Genomic DNA, 22,788 nt, shown 5'->3' with positions numbered 1-22,788 from the left:
CCCTGTCTACAATGCCATTCTGAGTAACCTTACAGAATTCTGCAAACCAGATGCTATGAAGGAAAGGGTCTTAACAGAGTTTGGTTTGCTCAACGACAACCTCCTCCCATTGGTAACCAGTAAGACCTGGGAGGTAAAGAAAAACATATTATATAGAACAAATGTCAGATTATGGCTACTTTAACAGTGGGAGTTTGTGTGGATAGGGTGCTCTTACGATCCCAGAGATACCACTATAAAAGTTAAGGGCACAAAAAAAGGCAGCTTACTCCACCTCGAGAAGGAAGCTGCTTAGCGAGGCACATGTAGAAGGTGATGCAGGAGCCTTCTGAAAGCTGATTTCAGGGGAAGATGGCAATGGGGAAAGATCTCTTCAATGCTGTATCCCGGCAGATGCTCGGGAGCAGCATTTTTCTAATCTTTATAGTAACTATGATGTTGATCTCCCCAGTAGAACTCCCCTGTCCGCTGTTCATGCTGAAGGGCCCCTGTTGAATAATGCATTTCATTTTAGCTCTGCATAAGTGTTTATGGCTATCTCAACCCAAAGGTCTGGCAAGGCCGCAGGCCCAGATTGTGTTCCATCCGATTTGTTTAAAGATGAGGCTGCCATTTCGGTTTTTGTACTGTGCAAACTCTTTAATGCAGGTATTGAACTCAAGACAGTTCCCCATACCTGGCAACAAGGAGTTATTGGCCCAATTTATAAGAAGGGGGGCAGGGATTCACCAGCAAATTACCATCCTATTTTGCTCCTGGATTCAGCGGGGAACATTTTTGCTAAAATTATTATGTCCCATCTTCATATTTGGGTCGATGAGAATAAAATAATTGTCCATTTACAGGCGGGCTTTCAGAAGCATAAAAGCTCTATGGACCAAAGTTTTAGATTATTCTTATTGATGCGAAAAATACAGTTCTTAAGCGCATGAACTGATATGTAATTTTCATCGACCTGAAGACCACTTTTGGTGCGGTCTCAAGGAAATACATTGTGGCAGGTCCTTTGAAAAAGAAAGGCTCACGCTCATCTGATTGCTGTGATCCTGGAGCTATATAGCAATAATAAGGCAGTGGTTGGATATGGTACAGCTGTTCATAAGGGTGTGAGACCGGGCTGCGTCCTCGCACCCTTATTATTTTGTATATACATGGAAGAAATAATAGCCTCACTGCTTTAGGACCGTGTGGAATGCCCAAAGATGGGCTAGGATAGATATCCCGCTCTCCTCTATGCATATGCTGCTATCCACCACACCTTGAGGGTTGAAATCCTGCCTAGCAGCATTCCTAAAAAATATGCTGACCTTGACTTAAGTTTAAGTGTCAGTAAAACGAAAGTCGTGATGTTCAAGCCAAGATTTCAAAAACTGTAGACTAAATATTTTTGTGGAAGGGCATCCTTTAGAACAGGTCAAATGTTATGACTATTTGGGCACCTGCTTTAACGAAAATGAGTTATGGACATCACAGCTTAAAAAGTCATGTTCTACATTGGGGAAATATGCTGGAGCCACATTATCTTTTTTTAATAGACATAGGAAAGGGGCAATTCACCCGGCTGTTGAGTTGTATGGCAAACAGGCTTTCCCGGCCGCTCTTTATTGTTCATAACTATGGGGCAACTCCAGTACTCTGTCTTGCTTCGGTGGAAAAAACATTTGTGAAACAGCTGCTACAGCTCCCCATTTAACCCCCAATGCTCTCATACAGTCTGTGATTTGGCTTCCGCCACCCCTATAACTATGGAGTTCAAATGATCTGGGAAAATACTTAGATGCCCTGAAACATCTCTTGCGTCTTGAGGGGGGCAAATCTATCCCTTGGATGGCCCACGTAAAAATATTTTGTACGATCTCAATGAAGCCAGTCTGTGGGAACAACCGCAAAACATTGACATGGCCAATATCCCAGAATAAAGAAGGCTGCCATTGCCCTGTCAAGGAAAAAGATGATAGAAAATGCAAGTAGCTTGCATTGTGGCTCAGGGTATCTTTGCTTCAAACCAGAATCTGGCCTTGAATATTATATGAACTATTTATCTCCATCGTTAGCAAGATAATTTTTTGCAAGACTGCAGTTCGGGACCATACCAATAGCCCCCATGACCAACCGCTGGGCCGGGAGAGGCTCAAAGGTTTGCCCTGTATGTGGCATGGAGACAAGACAGTGGGTGTCATTACGAGTGAGGCGGTAAGGGATACTGGGCACCGGTAATGAGACCGGTGCCGGTTATCCCTTACTGCTCTACTACAAGGTCCCTTAGCGGGTCCCTCCAGTAACGCCTGGTCTGACCAGGCATTATGGACGGGACCCGTAAAGGGACTAGGGCGCAAATAACGGACTTGACATACGCGAGTCCGTTATTTGCGCCCTCCCCATTCCCATTGAGCCCTATGGGGGCTCAAATGGGAATGGGGAATGGCATTTTCAATGGGGACTATACGGTCCCGCAAAGGTCGGACTACACCGGTAAGTCCCCATTGATCTAGACCGGTGCCGGACCCATTATTTGTGGCAGTCATGGCGCAAATAGCGCCATGACTACCACCAATCTCGGAATGAGGCCCAGTGTCTCACTTTCTGTTCATACGTATGGCCACAAAACCACTGATGGTGAGATATCTATGCCCCTTCCTCAGGGCATCTGGTATTAGCTCAACTATTGAGGCATTGGTTCGATGTAAAGGGACTGTAAATCAGTTTATAGTAAGTTGTGTTGCCAAATATGTCCATAGAGATTGACTGTTAAGACAAAAGAACTGGACTTTGCGTCAGAGGATGAATGATGTTGATACCATTTAAACACTGAATCTGGTTAGCATGCTTTTAATTGACTATATAGTATTGACACCAATTATTCTTCTATTGTTAATTACCGGTGGGGCTGCGATTATAATCTCTTCACTGGATTTTACAAGAAAATGTAGTCTTTTTTTTATGCATCTTATCTGGCACTTTGCACTTTTTCCATATGCAATGAATTTGATTATGTATAACTCTTTTGTATCATGTATATTGTTTTATCCTTGTGACTTTTATGGCATTTTAGCCAAATCAAGTTTGTTTGATTGATAAATTGGAGGTACTTCTAATCCTCATATTGGTTATACAAACTGGACACTCTTGTATAACTAAATTGAGAAAAAGCAAAGAAGCATCATCCAGAAGCTAGAATAGCCAAGAGACTGTGATAGAATACCACTTAAGAGCACCACTCACTGCCCTGCTAAAAATCACCAGAAGGCCAACCTCTGCTTCAAGATCTTTTCCTGGCTTATGGCTAGATCAAGGTGCTTTGAGTTGTAGTTTTCCCCCTTTCGTTTACTGTGGGAGCACAATTGATGAGCCAGTATCTATGACTAAGAAATCTGCTATTAAGAAAAGGTGGAATATAAAACTTTACTTGGTTGGCAATAGTGAATTTTAATCTGCTTCTAATAGACCCAAAACAAGGCTCATCTAGACTGCCTGATCGACTAAGTGAGATAAACTACCGGATGTAGTAGGTCAGGGTCCAAGCTTTTAGCACACACCTTGTAGCCCATTCTAAGCTTGTTCAATCTCTTTGGCATGGGGTATAGACTTTGCAACACCAAGTGATTGTGTTTAGAAAGGTTTGTACACTTAGCAATCTTATACAACCATCTTTAGGATCAGGCAGTCTGATAGACTACTATTCATTGATTTTATTTTTCCTTACATATATACCTTAGATGATTGCATCCTATCAAAACATCAAGCATTCATTTTTTTCTTAGGAGTTGAGGTGGGGTAGTGCCCGGCAGGTATGTTGATGAAAACCGCCACCAGCGTGCTGTGAAACATTTTAGTCTGCAATGGAAGAATGCGTTTCCAGAAGGACTGAAGCATGAGATACTTGAATGGGACCAGGCAGCCTAACTTCTATCCTTTCTTTCAATAGACTGTTCTGGATCAAATGCCCTAAAACTGTGCTCTTTCATCCACCCTCAACGGTCAGACTAACCTTTACACAGAATGGAAACTCGCATATCGGGAGAAAATGTAAAAAGAAACTGAACGCAAGTGTCTTTATAATTTAGATCAGGATTAGACCTAGTAGTCTTAGCCTTTTCTCCCTATTAATGCCCCTCTGCATAATTCTTGAAAAATCCAACAGAGACCAAAATAATGTTTTTTTTTTCCCTTCAGGTCCCAATCAATGTCCAGTCCATCATAATGACATCTCTCGATGGGACGTTTAATCGTATAAATATCACCTATCCTAAACCGGAATATAACGCAAATGTGTGCAAAAATGTAGTGCTTAAGGTAGGTTTATATTTGCACTGTCTTTGTGCTACTGGGTTTTCATCATCTCCTTGGTCCTTTAAACAAGGTTTTATCTCTGGGAGGTTAGCTAAATATACTGTGCAATAAGTATTATATTATAAGTATTATATAGTAGTATTATAAGATGAAATGTAATTTAAAATAACATATGGGCAACATGATCATACAGTAGCAATATTGTGCTGTGCAGTCTGAGAAAAAAGGTAGTGGTTGTCCTCCACCTCAAAGCATTAAATTGCCTCATATTTACAGGCTTACCGTCCGCTATTTAAGACTTGAATTTTGATGGTGTGTCACACCTTTTTTCTCTCTGGACTTGTGTTGTTTTTTTCTTCCTAACTAGAAATGGACTATGCCATGGAGGAATGATCTGGAGCACATCATTCACTCTTGGCATTCACAGCACACTACCAGCCTGCCTAGGCCCTTTTAAGTAAGAAAGGACAAGGCTTGTGTTATGGGATCTGGAGTACAACATTGGAACATGGTAAGTTTGTGGTTGATAAGTCCCATCATAATGTTGCAACAGCGAGGGGCTATACACATCTATGGAAGTCCCAAGAAAAACAGACATGCAGCTAAGGCAGGTATCTTTTCAACTGAAAGAACACCTCCACGATATGTTTGTATGTATGGGATATATAAAGCACAAAGCTAGCTAGAAAGAGACGGAGCACTTCACTTAGGAAATGCACCCAGGAGGTTACAGGTTAGATGTGCGGACAGCAGGCGTAGCTGGGATGGGTACGGGGTGCCCGGGCGAGGGGGCTCTGAGTGGAGTGATCTGTAGTTGATGATTTGTTTTTGAAGAGTAGAGTCCTCGGGTCCTTCCTGAATTGTAGGATGGAGGGTGTTGGGAGGAGGGCAGTCATATCTGTGTTGCTAACCTGTTCCAGTGAAAGAGTGCATAGCAGGTAAAGGCATTTCCTAGCATTTCCCCCTTTGCAGTTATTTGTTTCCAGCCTGGTAATGTCGTGGATTCCGGTGCTGTCAACCTCTGGAGAAGTTGGGTTTCTGGGCCAGGTATGGTGGTGTTCTGGTTTTGATTGCTTTGTAGGTAATTAAGGCTGTCCTGAACATGTGTGCTTGAAGGGGTAACCAGTGCATCTCCTTGAAGATGTGGAGCATGTGGCTGAATTTCCTTAGTTCTGTGATGACGTGTGGGGCAGCAAGCAATACTGCGATCAGATAGGCTAAGGTGGTATCTGGAACCCTGTGAGTAGGACATTGGCAAAATCCAGGTGGGAGAAAAACTGTTTTTGATCTTGGGCCAGGGATGAAGGGCTTGACTTTGTGCTGGAAGGAGAACTGGTAGCATTTGATTGGGTCTTCTTGACATTGTGTGTTTTGAATGAGAGGTCACAGTCCGTGGCAAAAGCAAAATATTTTGCACTGGGTAAGTGTTATGCCCTGAATATATTTGTTAACCAAATTAATTATCACAACATAGTATGACAAAGTCCCCTCTGCGGAGGTAATAGAGTGGGACTGGAGATCTCTGTGGTCCATGGGACGCCACAAGCAAATCCTGGAGATGGTATATGGAGGATCTCCAGAGGGTCCCCCACAGTCAAAGCCTGGGTGCCCTAACACGTAATTTGCAATCAGTTCTTGAGGGAATGTGCCCTAGTGTAATTCACCAGGAAACCTGGTACATAATATGCAAAGAAAAGGACCCTGGATTACTCCATTCAGAAAGGCATACCACTAGAGGAAAGAAACCCTTAGTAAATTGGCCTCTGGGAAAGCTTGTACAGAATGCCATATAATTGGGAAGTCGATCACTTCATCTGGTTTCAGGCCGAGAGCCCGCTTGCGGAATGGGACACTACAGTGGCTTACCTTGGTCACGCAAGCCTTGGTCTGGATTGTGGAGTGGAGCCCAAAGCTGAACAAGTGATTGTGAACCACAGCACAAACAAACCACAGCACTACTACAGTAATTAGTGCTGACAGAGAGCAGGGTTGTCATAATGCATGAACCTGACCCTACCATAGGGTGTCGGGGGCGAATTATATCGGTAAATAAGTGTGCACAGGTGGGAGAGGCAGTGGAATCAGGAGGTATGTGCCAATGTCATAAACCCAAACAAATGGGAAAAACAGACTCACCAATCTAAGCTTTCTTTGGGCCAATTGGCACTCAAAACAACAAGCATTGACAAAGCCAATATTTTCGTCTTTTGCAGTTGTTCCAACATGCAATTTGAAGGGCTGGTTATCATAGGACTATTATAAGGTGAGCTGTTTGCCTCTGCTGGCTGCGTAAATCTAATATTTTCAAACTGCAATTGGGTCACAAATGGTGCAGCCTATATACAGCATGCTACAAAGACCCAGAACATGCTTTCTATTTATGTACAATCATGACATAATCAATAATGTAAAAATATACCTAATGTGCCAATTACCGAAAGTTACTAAAAAAAAAAGTAGTCCAGCAGTACAGTATGACCTCTAACAATCCTTTGACTACATACAGGGCCTTAAAGCAGGACTGTACCAATCTGAAATAAAAGTAAGTCTAACATGTTATGAAATCTTGTGTATAAAGACATGTACAGCTTGATAACTATAATTTGGAGCCCAATTAGATTATTGTGCTGTACCAAGACCCCACATCAGTTTACCGGCCATGCCCATGCACAGAAGTCCTCACCATTCATGAACATGTGCTAGTTATCACTGATGTAAGGAAAATCCAACAGCGTGAAGGACATCTCCCCTTTCCATGCATACACCATACCCTATAACCAAGCCTCCAGTGGAATACAGATATACAGGTTTTGGGGTGGGGTGAGGTGGTGTTTCAGTATACATTCTCAGACATCACATTTTCTGATTTCGGATCCAGCCCCTTATAAACTCTCTATGCAGCCTTTAATTATTTCTGAGCCTTCTCTTGCAGCACTTTCAGGACAACTAGCACCACATTCCCCTGTGAGAGTACTGAAAGAGAGACAGAGATAGCAAGTCAAAGAGAAGGCAAGACGACAAAACAGAGAGAGAGGGACATATAGAGGGGGAAACGAAGGAAAGATTGATGAAAAGATACAGAGGGGGCCAGAGCGATGGAGACTGCGACTGTCCGATTGCGACCATTATAAAGATGATTAACTGTGATGAAGTGGAAGGACTGTGGTGAAGGGGAAGGACTGTGACGAAGGACAAGGATTGTGATGACAGACAGTTGAGGGACCTGCACCAGTTCGGGTGTAGAACCCAAGCTTAATAGACTTGCAAAAGTTACACACAAGTCTGAACTCTCTTGGTAGTGATAATGAGCATTTAGGCTGAGATCGTGGGTTTGGTGCAAAGCACAATTCAAACACAACAGCTTGACAAGCAATAGCTTGCAAAACACAGTTAAATACAGAAATACTCTTATACTTAGTAACACGTATTCATTAAGTGTAGACACTAAAATGTAGGTGAAAGCACTATATACATATGCACAATCACAGTTTGGTGTCCAAATTGGAATACCTACCACACTTTATACTTTACAGAGTTTAAGCATCCCTCTCTAGAAAGAACATGGCATGATAACCTGTTCTGTGGTTTTTACCCTCTTTGAGAGTCCCAAGCCATCGCATTTTGCTCACTGTACTTTTCACAAAGGAGGAATATCCATTTGCATATCAGTCATTGTCCCGCCCACAAGGGCAGTCCAGTGCCGAAATGCCTGGCAAACCTCCTTTGAACAAGAGTGCCAACAGCAACCCCAGACACGTGTTTTGGCCTAGCCGGGCCTCATCAGTGAGCTGTGCCTCTCTGAGCACAGTGAGCAAGGGGTCCCCCAGGTAACTTAGGGTAACCAATCCCAAGTTCCTTGCAAACATACAAAAAAGTTAGCAGGCGCCCCTCTCTAGAAAGAACATGGCATGATAACCTGTTTTGTGTTTTTTACCTACTTTGAGAGTCCCCAGCCATCTCTTTTTGCTGACTGTACTTTTTACAAAGCAGTAACACTGTAACAATAACTCATGAGGGAAAAAGACTTTAAGCAATCTTACGTCGGTTTTACAGAATTATAAAGCATATCAGCACTTCCGTGCTAAGCTTTACATGTCCATACCCTATTCTACAAACAAACATTCAGCAAAGTTCAAGGTTAGTTTAGACTACTTTTATAATAGTTGTGTTGTTACTCACACTTCTACAGGGGACATTGGGGCTCACTGCATCCATAGTCCTAGAGTAAGTGCAATACTTCTGTGGTATATGCAAGTTAGCTGCCCCTTCCTTACTGGGGAACCTATCTACTATAGCGGTCCAGGGGGGATCTGAGACAAGATGTCCAGACTCTGGTTCCTGCAGCAGAGATCAGGCCCTGGTACTGCAGGATGAACGTTACACCTAGACAAAAGAATGGGGGAACAGGGAGCTTTCAGAAGGGCTATCCACCCAAGCCCCTCAAACTCTAATCAAGAAAAATAAACCCAGATAAGTCAGTTTGATTGGGGACAACTGCACAGACTGTTGGCTCCATTGATGGAGGTTCAGTGGTCATGGGTGCAGAGTCTTTTTGGGAAGACAATTTTGGCAGCTATTTCTGGTGATTTAGTGGTTCCGGTCTCCGTCAGAAAAGCATTTGGGAATGGATCACCACCTGGCTGTCGCTGCAGAAAGGGTTCTGTGATGACTCCCTGATGTGATTCTTATCACCTTTACTTCACAGAGCCTTTCCTACATTGCGTAAAGGATACCTCTGGACTGTACTCCAAAAGTCTGGGAAGTGTTCCAATTGTTACTTTGTTATAGTACATCGTTCTTAATGTTCCCTTAAACAAATAAAGCCCTAAGGAAACTACAATGGACTCCAACTTTTCCTGGCAAGGGTGGATATGAGTGAAAACGGGTCAATGTAGGCTAAAGGTTTAGGCAACTTGCTGTTGACCTTGTTTTAGTGATATTCAAGCAACTTGCTACTAGTGGCCACTTGCTTAGCTGATGATATAGCAACTCGCTACGCTGATAATACGGCAGCTTGCTACGACCGGCAACCTGGTAGGGTGGCATTGGGTAACAGATTATTCTGTAGCCTTCTAGGAGGGGAGGAGACAGCTTAAGTGAACAACTCTCTGAAATCTATAATAAGCTGACTTCTTGGAGGGCCACACAGACCGAGAGAGCAAGCTCTCTAAGGGAACTAGAGGAGGCAGCCGGAAGGTGTAGGACCACCCAAAAGCAGTCTGGTACCCAGAAGCAGGCTCAAACCACTTTTTCCTTGCAAGCCAATGCAGAGTGGTGGAGGGCCCTTTCTTCCGGTCTGGTTTTGAAGCCAGTGAAATTGGACTTTTGGCTTTTGAGTCTCAAAAGGACTTTTCTTTTTGTTTTTGAGAAGAACTTCTACTTTTAATTATGCTGCATAGGGAGTACCCCTCCTGTGAACCACCTCACCACCTAAGGCCCAATCTTTTCATAATGACTGTTGCTGGCACCATGGCCAATTCCAATTTACACTACATTTCTTTTTAAAGCATATTTACCTATTTTGGCTGATTGTTGCTAAAAGAGGCATTGGCGATTTTGATAGGTGGTATTTCCGTTTTTTTCCAATTGGATTTGATTTTCTTTGGATTTGTTGGGATTGTCCAGACTGCAAGCATCTAGACATCCAGCCTCCAGCTCTCATCTCCCTACCTTATAAGCATAGTAGTGAGTATGAGAACCAGTTTTACTCATCACTAATTTCACATTGGGAAAAAGGAGAGGTCTAGTGAGATCTATTGAGGTAGTAAGTTACCTCTATAGTGGCTATTCTCCAGCATGGGGTCTGGCATTGATTCACATGCTCATGAATATTCCCCGTAGTCAGGCTGGGAATCCTCGGTAAAGATAAGTCAGTATCAGTTTCGTTTCTGATCTGTCTTTCGTAGTAGTAACCAATCACTGATCTCTGCGTCATACTGACCACAGCCAATGACTGCCATCTCCCTAAGCCCCGCCTCTGGCAGCCATCTTCAGATTTTTACCGCACGTTCAAGTGTTGGGATCCTCGTGCTATTGCTCTCGAGCTTTTGTGCGTTTTTTCGCGTTTTTTCATAGGAAAACATTCTCTTTTTCGGTCAAAAGAGCCTCAAGCTCCACCGTTTCTTTATCCGATCAACGGGGACCCGTGTCGGATTCTTCTAAACCCCTCAAGGGTGAAGATTTCGTCGAGCCACGCTTTTGGAGGACTCCAGAAGTTTCTCAGGCCCATCTCGGACATGGCCCAGGAGAAGGGAAGCTCGACGCCCGGAAAGCTGTTGAGGGTCTGCCCTGGATGCCAGCTTCAGAATGTCTTTAAGGAGGACAAACACTCCCTTTGCCTCTACTGCCTGCATGAGGACAAGACGCACGTGGAGAAGGACTGTGCGTTTTGCGGCAATATGTCGGAGCGGACCATGAAGGACCGCCATCTGCGTCTCGCCAACTGGCTGGAAGGGAAGAGCCCGTCAGGCGAGAAAAAGAAGAAGTCTAAGCGGTCTTCTAAGACCTTTGAGGGCGCCCCGGCGACGGGGGCCCAACAGAAGGCCAAGCACCGCGAGTCCGCTGGCACCGGGAGCTCCGAACGGTCTGGCTCTACGGGTGCCAGGCAGGGCGCATCCTCCCCGGCGCCATCAACCAGGCGTGGAAGAAGACCAGCCCGTCGGGAGGGACCCCGACGTCAGAGACGACGATAACGTCGAGGGTGCCGACGAGGCTCCTGACCGCCCGTTGGAATCCCCTCAACCAGTGCCGCAAGACAACTCGGCGGCCATTTTGTTGGCTATACAGTCCTTATGCTCGGAGATAAGGACGAGATTGCCGTTACCACCAACGGAGGAACCGCTCCCGACGGGGGACCCGGAGCCAGGCCCTTCTGGGAGCCCTCCTCCTAAGAGAAGAAGGACTCATCCTCCACCTCCTGCTCAGCCCTCCTCCCCGTCCACGACCTGTGGGGATGATACGGGGACGGAGACAGCCGCGACGGGTACAGACAACGAGGTTTACGTCAAGGATTCCCCGTCGTCACATCCTCCCCGGGCTTCCCCGCCCGACGAGATTGGATCGTTTCATGCCATGATCGCCAGGGCATCCGAGCTTTTCCAGCTCTGCCTGGAAGAGAAGAAGGAAGGTTTCCTTTATCAACGGCGCGAGACCAAGAGGAAGACGGTCCTCGCTGTACCTCTACTGGACGATATCTGGGATGAGGGTCTCGCCCTCCTCAAGAACCCATCCACAACGCCTGCGAGAAGGGATCGGTACGAGAAGTACCGGGTCCCGGACGCGGCCCCCTTGTGCCTTCGGGCACAGCTGACCCCGGACTCGGTCGTCTCCGCGGCGGCCAGGAAGAAAGCGGGGGGGCTTCGGCCTCTACGTCAACCTCCCCGCCGGACAGCGAGGGAAAGAAATTGGACACGATGGGACGCAGAGTCATCTCATCGGCAGCGACGACGATTAAGGCTGCCAACGCCTTGGCTATCGTAGCCCGCTACGACGGAGTTGTGGTACAAAATCGCCCCCCTGCTGGACTTCCTACCAGATGACAAGAGGGCAGAGGCCCTAGAGATCTTGCAGGAAGGAGAAGTGGCGTCGGACCACGCCATTACGATAGCGACGGACATCGCTGACACTGGGTTTCGCCAGTTGGGCAACGGCGTGTGCCTTAGACGGCGTGGATGGCTCAAGGCAACGGACTTCCGGCAGGACGTGCAGACCAGAGTCTTGGACATGCCGTTCGACGGGAGCAACCTGTTTGGCAAAACAGTGGACGATTCCCTACAAGCCATCAAGACACGGAGACGGCCCGGGCTCTTGGTGTTCTCCAGCAACGACGGCCGCCCTTTCGGAGCGCCGGAGGCAAGCAGGGTGCCTCCAAAGGTTCCGGCAGCGGATTTTCCACCTATCGTCAAGCGGCCCGTTCGTCATCACAGGAAGCCTACAGGGGACGAGGCAAGTCGGGCGGACCCCGCCGTCGTCGCCAGGGAGGACAAGGCGGCAAAGCCTCGTCGAAGCAGGACTGAACCGGCCGTGGGGTCGGGCCCCCACCGGTGGGAGGCCGGCTGGCGAACTTCCTCAGCGTGTGGGAGTCCATCTCCACCGACCGTTGGGTGCTGGACGCCCTGGCCCAGGGTCACGCGCTCGAGTTTCTAAAGAAATGCCTGCGCGTCCCCCCCGTGGCCAGGAAGGAACATCACGTCTCTCAACTTCTCTTGGAGGTAAAGGCGATGCTCAAGAAAGGCGCCATCAAGCTCGTCCCAAAGAGGCTTCGGGGCTCCGGAGTTTACTCAAGATACTTCCTCGTGAAGAAGAAGACAGGAGGATGGCGTCCCATCCTGGACCTACGACGACTGAACAAATTCATCAAGGCACAGAAGTTCCGGATGTTCACCCTCCAGCACGTCCTGGGTCAGCTGGAGGAGGGCGATTTCCTGTCGTCGTTGGATTTGGAGGATGCTTACTTCCATATCCCCATCCTAAAGGGACACCGAAAGTTTCTTAGATTCGTGGTCCAAGGGCGTCACTACTAGTTCAGAGCCCTTCCCTTCGGATTGAGGTCGGCACCCAGGGTGTTCACCAAGTGCCTCGCACCGGTGGCGGCACGGCTGCGCCTGGAGGGGATCCACGTCTACCCCTACCTGGACGACTGGCTCATCCGAGCAAAGACAAGGGAACTCACCGCGGAGCACACGGCGAGGGCCGTCCAACTACTCACGGACCTGGGATTCTCCATAAACTACGCCAAGTCCCACCTGGTGCCCGCGCAAGACGCACTGTTTCTGGGAGCGAGACTCGACACAGTGGCGCTTCTGGCCTCTCCGTGGGAGGAAAGGATGAGGGCCATCTTGGGCAAGGTGCAGCGGATGCTGGTTGCGGACGCGGCCAGGGTGAGGTCCATCAAATCCCTCCTCGGAATGATGTCTTCTTGCATTTATCTCATCCGCCTGTGCAGGCTTCGGATGCGACCGTTACAGGAGTTCCTGGACGCTCGCTGGATTCAGACGGGCAGCTTCGAGGACAGGATCACACTCGACGAGAGCTTCCGACGAGCGATCCGGTGGTGGGGCACCCGCGCGCATCTGACGGCGGGCATGGACTTCCAGACCCCGGGCCACCAGAAGACAGTGACCATGGATGCCTCCCTGGAAGGGTGGAGAGTGCACACCGAAAATCTGCACGCGAGAGGCCTGGAGCTACGGGCAGTGTTTTGGGCCCTCAGGTCCTTTCTTCCATCCCTCAAGGGCAAGGTGGTGAGGATCTTCACCGACAACACCACCACCATGTTCTACATCAGGAGGCAGGGTGGTACCAGATCCCCAGCCCTGTCCAAGGAGGCGCAAGATCTGTGGCATTGGGCCGTCGCCCAAGGGATGTTTCTGGTGCCGTTTCATCTGGCAGGAATAAAAAACACCATCGCCGACTCGCTCAGCAGAGAGCTGCGCTCGTGCCACGAGTGGGAACTACGACAGGATCTAGTGGACCGCCTCTTCCGATGGTGGGGCACTCCCCAGATCGATCTGTTCGCGACGGCGACGAACTCCAAGTGCCGGAGGTTCGCCAGCAGGTTTCCCCAGCCGAGGAGCATGGGTGATGCTTTCTCTTTCCCCTGGGAGGGCTTGTTTCTATACGCGTTCCCTCCATTGCCGTTGCTGATCCGGCTCATCAACCAGCTCAAGAGGTCACGGTGCAGGATGATCCTCGTCGCAGCTGCGTGGCCGAGGCAGATATGGTTCCCGGACCTTCTGGACTTGTCAGCGTCCCTGTCAATCAAGCTGCCAGTGGACGCGGATCTTCTCTCCAGGGAAGGAGGCGCCATCCTCCATCACGACCCGAAGTCGCTGAACTTGCAGGCCTGGCTCCTGCAGCGTTAGAGTTTGGAGGTTACGACATACCGGCTGACTGCAGAGAGGTTCTTGCAAAGGCCAGGGCGTCCTCAACTCTTAAATGCTATGGACACAAATGGAAGAGGTTCTCTGTCTGGTGCCATGCACAGAAGATTAACCCTTTACGGATTACGGCTCCTCAAGTACTGCCGTACCTACTGACGCTGGCCAAGGCTGGACTGGCGCACGCTTCCATCAAGATTCATCTTGCCGCGATCTCCCGATACACCAGAACCACGGGACGGACCTCTTTGTGGTCTCATCGTCTGGTGAAAGAATTCATGAAGGGACGGTTCAGATCGTTCCCGCCGGTGAAGGCTCCGACCCCAGCGTGGGAGCTCAACGTGGTGCTGACCAAGCTCATGGGACCTCCGTTCGAGCCTCTGCACTCAGCTCCGTTGAAGTTCTTGTCGTGGAAAACAGCGTTTCTTGTGGCCATCACCTCTGCACGACGAGTGGGAGAGATCCAGGCCCTTTCCTGCAAGCCCCCGTACTTGACGTTTCACGACACGAGGGTAGTGCTCAGGACACACCCCTCCTTCATGCCCAAGGTGCCATCGGACTTCCACCTCAACGAACCCTTGGTGTTGCCTGTTTTCTTCCCGTCGCCGGCTGAAAGGACTTTGCACTCGCTGGATGTGGCTAGAGCGCTGAAGTTCTATGTGGACCGCACAAAGATTTTTTGGAAGGCGTCACAACTTTTTGTGAACTTTGGACCTGTCAATCAGGGGAAGGCTCTCTCAAAGGCTTCCATTTCCAGATGGCTCTCCGGCTGTATCATGTACTGTCATCGGTTGGCAAACCGACCGCTGCCCGGCCGTCCGAGAGCCCATTCCACCAGAGCGATCGCAGCTACCACGGCGTTCCTATCTGGTGTGCCCCTGCTGGACATCTGCAGGGCTGCTACGTGGAGGTCGACGCACACCTTCACGAAATTCTACTGCGTCGACCGGGATTCCAGGGAGGAGTCCAGGGTCGGCCAAGCAGTGCTGCGCAACCTGTTCGCCTAAGGTGAGCCTGGTGAGAAGGTAAGAGATGCTTAATGTTGAGTTGTTGTATTGCTTAATGTTGAGCCTGTTGCCACCTCCCGTGGTTGTGCATGTGTGTACTGCTACGTATTCCTTTATTCATGAGCATGTGAATCCATGCCAGACCCCATGCTGCAGAAGGAACAAGTTACTTACCTGTAACTGTTGTTCTCCAGCATGGGTCTGGCATGAATTCACATGCGAACCCTCCCGCCTACCCCTCTGCGGCTCTTCACTTGGTCAGACTGCCAGTTCACATGCTACCAAATCTGAAGATGGCTGCTAGAGGCGGGGCTTAGGGAGATGGCAGTCATTGGCTGTGGTCAGTATGACGCAGAGATCAGTGATTGGTTACTACTACGAAAGACAGATCAGAAACAAAACTGATACTGATTTTTCTTTACCGAGGATTCCCAGCCTGACGACGGGGAATATTCATGAGCATGTGAATCCATGCCAGACCCATGCTGGAGAACAACAGTTACAGGTAAGTAACTTGTTCCTTATGCTTTTTAAATGATTGATTAGTCTCGAGTAGAAATAGAGACAATGTCAATGATAGCTACATATTCTTTGATAACCTTTTGCATATTAAGTGGGCTATGTGCAGTGACAATAATGGTAGCAATGTTTCGAATGGATTGTGTCCTCCAACGTATTCTACATCTTTGACATGTGATGTCCACAGCTGTGTAGTTCGGAAACTTTTTCGGCAGAGGGCGTCCGGCGTCGGGGCGATGTCCCTCAAACGCCTCCATCGAGGGCGATGTAACAGAATGTTATAAATAGGATGCACGGCACCCGTAGCCTCCATTTTTATTTTTCCTCCATAATGTGTGACATGCACATATACAATGTCTGCTTGACTGCACATAGACTTGCGGAAACGTAAGCTGCAATCGCATAGGAAATTCTCCAGAGGGGCAGGCCGGGAGGGCGATGTGGAATATGTTGGAGGAGCATCCAGTCGAAAGAACATTACCAGTTTGTAAGTAACTTATTCTTCGAATCGATTGTGACCTCCAACGTATTCCACATTTTTGACAGACTCCCAAAGCAGTACCAGAAAATGGAGGGAAAGAATTGAGTATCCAATCAGATGGCAGAATAAAGAACCACCTTACCAAAGGCCATATCTTGACCATGAAGTGTATCAAAGGAGTAATGTTTAGAAAAGGTATGGATAGAAGGCCAAGTGGCTGCATCACAAATATTCCTAATAGGAACTCCCCTCTGCAGGGCTGTGGAAGTAGCCACGACCCTACTGGAATGAGCTCGCAACCCCTTTAGGAGTATCCTTGCCCGCCAAACGGTAACATTCAGTAATGGTGAGGATAATCCACATGGACAAGGTCTGTTTTGTACCAGCTTGGGCCAATCGGTGACCAGCATACCCCACAAGGAGTTGATTGTCCACTCTGAAAAATATAAAAACTCAGAGCCCTTCTAGGGTCCAACCTATGGAGTCGCTCCTCTTCCTTACCAGGATGAGGAGGAGGATAGAAAAAAGGAAGAACCACTTTCTGGCTCAGGTACAAAGGATGGACGTACCCTCAGTACAACTCTATCCTTGTGGAATACAGTAAAGGGTGGCTTAGATGAAAGTGCCTGCAATTCACTCACTCTGAGAGCGGAAGTAACCGCAACCAAGAATACCGTCTTGAAAGACAATAACCTCAAAGGACAAGAGTGCAAAGTTGCAATCAGAGCACCCATAAGGAATTTCAAAACCAAATTCAGATCCCAAACCGGCACCTGGAAAGGGGATGGCGGGAACACATTAGTGAAGCCTTTAAGAAATTGTGAAATCAAAGGAATCTTAAAGTAAGAACATTCTTCAGACGATCCCTTTTAAATAGGGACAGCGCTGCAAGGTAACCTTTAATGGTACCCACTTGAAGGCTCCTGTGGGCCAAAGAAAGCAAGAAATGACCAATCCACCACAAACGCGTCTCCTAAGGCTCCTCTCGGAGGAAATTCCCTTGAGCAGAACCTCTCACACTTCTGGTTCGCACTGGTGGCGAAGAGATCCACTTGTGGGGTTCCCCAAAGGACTTCCTGAGCCAAATCCCACTCGTGAGAGATCGCGCTCTGCCTGCTCAGAGCATCTGCCGCCGCATTGTCTTCTCCGGCCAGATGGACTGTCGGGAGTGAAATTTCCTGCTGAATGGCCCAGAACCAGAGCTGCATTGCCTCTCTGCACAACGGAAGTGACCCTACCCCACCTTTTTCCTTGAGTGTTCTGGTAACTGGCAGTTACAGCTGGCTGGCTCTGGGTGATGGGAGCCGGTGTTTGTCACAGCTTATGTCCGAGGACGGTGTTGTCCTTCTCAAGCAGCTTGTCCTTCAGTCCTTCAGCTTGTGGCTCGTGGGTTGCCTTATCAAAGACCGAGTCGTCGCCATTGTTAAAAAGCAGGTTCCAGGCTCTTTAAGATTTCTTCAGGTAAGTTTATTTCCAAGTTCTTAGTTACATATCCACATGAAGACATAAAGGACATAAGTTGTGACAACACCGGCTCCCATCACCCAGGGCCAGCCAGCTGTAACCACCTCTACACAGAACACTCACTCAGAATATTCCATCATCCACACAATAACATTCCACATGACATCTCAAGCTTCCTCACCTCAGACAGGCACAATACAACAGTAATGCATGGCCACTGTGCTGTCCGTCATGATCAGGACACTCTTCCGCCGCACAGATGGCAGAAAAGCCTTCAGGGCCAGCCTGATGGCCCTCAGCTCTAAGAGGTTGAAGTGGAGTTTGCACTCCAACGGAGACCAACGACCGCTGGTGGCCAGGTCCTTGGCATGAGCTCCCCATCCTGTGAGGGAAGCGTCTGTCACTACAGTCACCTCCGGCCATGGTTGCCAAAATGCCCCCCCCCCCCCCCCCTTCATCAGGTTCCCCTTGTTGGCCCACCACAGAAGATCCTGGGAGACCGAGAGTGGAATCTGAACAAGATCGGACATCTTGCCCGAGAACTGCGACCACTGCATCTTGAGAACCCATTGCAGGGATCTCATCCGCAGCCTGGCTTCTGGCACCAGAAAAATGCAGGCTGCCATGAGGCCGAGCAACCTTAAGAATTTGAAAGCCGGGAGACGCTGGGCATGTTGAAACTTGTTCACCATCTGCACAATGTGATGACCCCTTAACTTGGGAGGCGAATGCTTCCCCAAGGACATGTCCAAAACAGCCCCGATGTACTGGAGCTGTTGGGAAGGTGTTGGATGCGACTCATTGAAATTGAGGGAGAAGCCCAGCTTGTGGAGGGAGCGGCAGGTGAGACCAAGGTGATCCAATGCTTGCTCAGGAGAACGCGCGTGGATCAGCCAGTCGTCCAGGTAGGGGTAGACGTGAATCCCCCTTGCCTGAGATATGCCACCACCACCATTAGCTTGTTGAAGACCCTCTGGGGGGAGGTCAATCCGAATGGCAGGACCTGAAACTGAAAGTGCGAGTCGCCAGCCGCAAACCTCAGGTGCTTCCTGTGCTTGGGATGAATCAGCACATGAAAGTAAGCGTCCTGTAGGTCCAGATACACCAGCCAATCCTGAAGTTAAAGGGCCTGGAGGACTTGAGAAAGAGTGACCATCTTGAACTTGTCCTTCTTGAGACGTTTGTTCAACCAATGCAAATCCGGGATGGGTCTCAATCCCCCGTCTTTCTTTGGAATCCTAAAATATGAGGGATACCAACCCTTGTTCCTCTCCACCACAGTCACCAGTTCTATAGCGCCTTTCTCCAGCAGGGTTAGGATTTCCTGCACAAGGAGTGGATCCGGAAGCTTCAAAGAGAGATTCCCCGGTGGATTGTCGTGAGGCTGCTTGAGGAAGGGAAGGCAGTAGCCGTGGGCTATTGTATCCAGAACCCACACATCTGAAGTAATGACTCGCCATTCTCGAGATGCTGAGACATCCTGCCCCCAACCGGCGAACCATGGGACATGGCCTCATGACTGTTTTGGAGCGGTTGCAGCAGCGCCTCAAGGTAAAGAAAGAGGCAGCTGCCTGAGTGGCTTTGGCACCTCTATTTCCCTGACCACCATGGGAACTTTTACGTTGACCCATTTGACTGGACGCCATCAAAGGGCATGTTCAAAAGACGGACTTGCACATCCGGAGCAAAACCCGACTTCCGCAACCACGCAAACCTGCGTATAACGGTGCTTGCAGCCATGGACCGGCTAACACCGTCACACGTTATGGAGGAAAAAACAAATGGAGGCTACGGGTGCCGTGCATCCTATTTATAACATTCTGTTACATCGCCCTCGATGGAGGCCTTTGAGGGACATCAACTCGACGCCGGACGCCCTCTGCCGAAAAAGTTTCCGAACTACACAGCTGTGGACATTACATGTCAAAGATGTAGAATACGTTGGAGGACACAATCCATTCGAAACATTGCTACCATTATTGAAACTGGACACAGCCCACTTAATATGCAAAAGGTTATCAAAGACTATCTAGCTATCATTGACATTGCCTCTATTTCTACTCGAGACTAATCAATCATTTCAGAAGCATAATAGCCACTATAGAGGTAACTTACTACCTCAATAGATCTCACTAGACCTCTCCTCTTTCCCAATGTGAAATTAATGATGGGTAAAACTGGTTCTCATACTCACTACTATGCTTATAAGGTAGGGAGATGAGCGCTGGAGGCTGGATGTCTAGAGGCTTGCAGTCTGGACAATCCCAACAAATCCAAAGAAAATCAAATCCAATTGGAAAGAAACCTGAAATACCACCTATCAAAATCACCATGGGCTCCTTTAGCAAAAATCAGGCAAAATAGGTAAACATGCTTTAAGAAAATGTAGTGTCAATTGGAATTGACCATGGTGCCAGCAACAGTCAATTATGAAAAGATCTGGCCTTAGGTGCTGAGCTGGTTGACAGGAGGGGGTACTCCCTGTGCAGCATAATTAAAAATGGAAGTTCTTCTCAAAAGCAAAAAGAAAAGTACTTTTGAGACTCAAAAGCCAAATGTCCAATTTCACTGGCTTCAAAACCAGACAGGAGGAAAGGTCCCTCCACCACTCTGCATTGGCTTGCAAGAAAAAAGTGGTTCCAGCCTGCTTCTGGGTACCAGTCTGTTTTTGGGTGGTCCTCCACCTTCCGGCTGCCTCCTCCAGTTCCCTTAGAGAGCTTGCTCTCCCGGTCTGTGTGGCCCTCCAATAAGTCGGCTTATTATAGCTTTCAGAGAGTTGTTTACTGATCAGAAAGAATATGATGCAAAAGCCTCTTGTACCTTTCTTTGTATATGGAGACTTGTGTAACAGAGTCCAACTGTACTATTAGCCAAATCACTTGGTTGTTTAGTCACTGGTATTATCCTGTGTGTCTGGATTAGAGCTTTTCTCATTGTCCACTCTTAAAGAAGCTGCAGTCTGCTTTCTTTCTCCTTTATTTTCCTCCCTCCTACCAGGCTTCTGCTCCCGCTTGGGTGCTGATCCCTGTTTCTTTTCTTTCTGTGAAGCAGAAGTATACTCTTCATCTCTGTATCATTGTGGTTGCCTAAGCTGTGCACTATCACTTAGGTACTTTTCTCACCACTTCTGCCCTTGTAGGATCTTCTACCCTAACAAGCTTTTTGCCTGGGGCCTGTGCCATCCCTCTCCACAGATACTGTTCTACCCTGAAATGTTACCCTGTCTTCTTCTATGGGGCACAGGGGGAGGTTGACTGGAAGCACAGGTCCTTCCCTTTCTGCCTCGAGCTGGGAGGGTGTTTCTGCCCGAGTCCTGTCTAGTACCAGTAGTGCTGGTAGGTAATGTTTTTTTAGTGAACTTCTGAGCACCTTATTCCTTCTTTTGCCCCTCCCCGGGGCATCTACCCAGTTGATCTTTACCTAGGGACCTGTAAGTAGCTAACACTATTTGACCAAACTGGAGTTTATTTTCCTGTACACTGGACAAGACCACTAGGCACCTGAAGACTTCTAGTCTCACTGACTCACCTTTTATGAGGGGTATGCGTACTCCCTCTACCATGGGATAATTGCCCCATCTCTTGCTAGTCCTAAACTCCTTGCTGCTTCTGCTCCCTGTGAGTTCAGTATCTCCCAGAATTGAGTTTAGTGCTGTAATTGAACAAGTCCCTATTAAATGAAGGTATAACCAACTATACCATGATACCCAACTGTCAGTGTTCCATAGGTAGATTGCAACAAGTTGGCATTATGATTGCTAAAGCCCTCTGCCGCTGTTGAGGAGTGACTTGAGGCTATGATGCCTCCAGCTGTCTCAGTTTAGTGGAATATCATCTAGGGATTTCCGCCTGCCTTGTGTGATAGGTGCCCAATTAGACATTGCAGGCCTGAAATGGAAGTGTTTCTTCCTACCCAGCTATTATTGGTGTAGGTGCTGCTGATGCAGCCCCTGGAACTGTTCTATACTCTACAGTTTGAGCACAGAAAATGTCTCACCAGAATTTCATAGTGCTCCCTGGTATATGGGTCATTTGCATTCCTATTTGGGTGGAACCTATGGATGTGTTCTAACGTTAACCCCTCCAAGGCAAAAGGCCCATGACTAGCCCTGGCAGTGGGATATGTAAAACCCCTTTGAAACAAGTTCCGGTGGTCTACCTGCTGTAACTGTAACTCAGGATACCTGTAGCGTGTATACTTTATCTGCTCTAAATCCCTTCTGATGCACAGGTCCTCAAACCTGTCTCCTGGCCCGATTCCAGGAGTTTTCATAAATGTAAACAGGGTTTCCCCTGGCAATCCGGCACACCCACTGCCACCTGTAAAATAGGTGTTAATATCCCTAACAGCTCCTTCATCTAACCATCTGGTTACTGCTCCGTGGCAATTTACAGGTCCAGGGACAACAATATGAGTTTGCCATTCTAGTATCTCTTAGCTAAATGGCTGTTAAGGGTACAAGACACCCTGCTCTTCACTAGAGTGTATTTTTATGATTTGTATGTTTATTCTTTGTATCGCCAGGCCTTTAGCAACCCCCTTAGCTCCTCTTCAGTAGTTAAGTAGGGAGAAGATTTTAGGGTGTACTATTGTTTAAGCAGTCATGTCCCATCTGGGGTGTCAAAATGATGTGATGTGATTCTCATCAGCTTTACCTCACAGAGCCTTTCCTCCAGCCCCAGGGGAGTGTCTTAGAACTCCCCCCCATCCCCCAGTAGGGGCTGTGGTAGAAATTGAGGTAGAGAAAAGCATATACCGGTCACTGCATCGGTAAAGAGAGTAGGCAGCAACCCCCTACAGTGGGCAGCTATTCAGTCAGTCGCACAGGAGTGGTTTGCTAATGTCACATATATTTTATTTATGGTCCACTGCTCAAACCTTCCACTAACTCTTTGTGTATTAAAACATGCACCATTTATAAAATGTCAATGTACAGTAATTCATATAGATGCCCCACACATAATGCTCATGCGCTTCTGACAAGGTTCTCAGTAATGCACACTCAATGAATGCTCTTACACTGTCATTCATAGTGTAATTCTTTTAATTATGAGAAATAAGTAATACAGACACATTGCAACCATTATTGACACTACACATAACGCACTTAATATGCAAAAGGTTATTAATGAATATGCAGCTGTCATTG

General features: G+C 47.9%; 1 protein-coding gene across 1 annotated transcript in view; it reads left to right on the top strand.

The window, feature by feature from the left end:
- Positions 1 to 22,788, top strand: part of TCTN1 (tectonic family member 1) — a 535,977-nt gene that overhangs the window by 321,621 nt on the left and 191,568 nt on the right. Inside the window, exon 8 of the mRNA XM_069619544.1 lies at positions 4,174 to 4,293. Coding sequence (XP_069475645.1) covers positions 4,174 to 4,293 — 120 coding nt within the window. The remainder of the gene's footprint in view (positions 1 to 4,173; positions 4,294 to 22,788) is intronic.

Source organism: Ambystoma mexicanum, chromosome 10 (genome assembly GCF_040938575.1).
Source record: "Ambystoma mexicanum isolate Mex_15411 chromosome 10, UKY_AmexF1_1, whole genome shotgun sequence".
In the NCBI taxonomy this organism is placed as follows: domain Eukaryota; kingdom Metazoa; phylum Chordata; class Amphibia; order Caudata; family Ambystomatidae; genus Ambystoma; species Ambystoma mexicanum.
The sequence above is the reverse complement of the archived record's forward strand: the minus strand, read 5'-3'. Positions and strand labels throughout refer to the sequence as shown.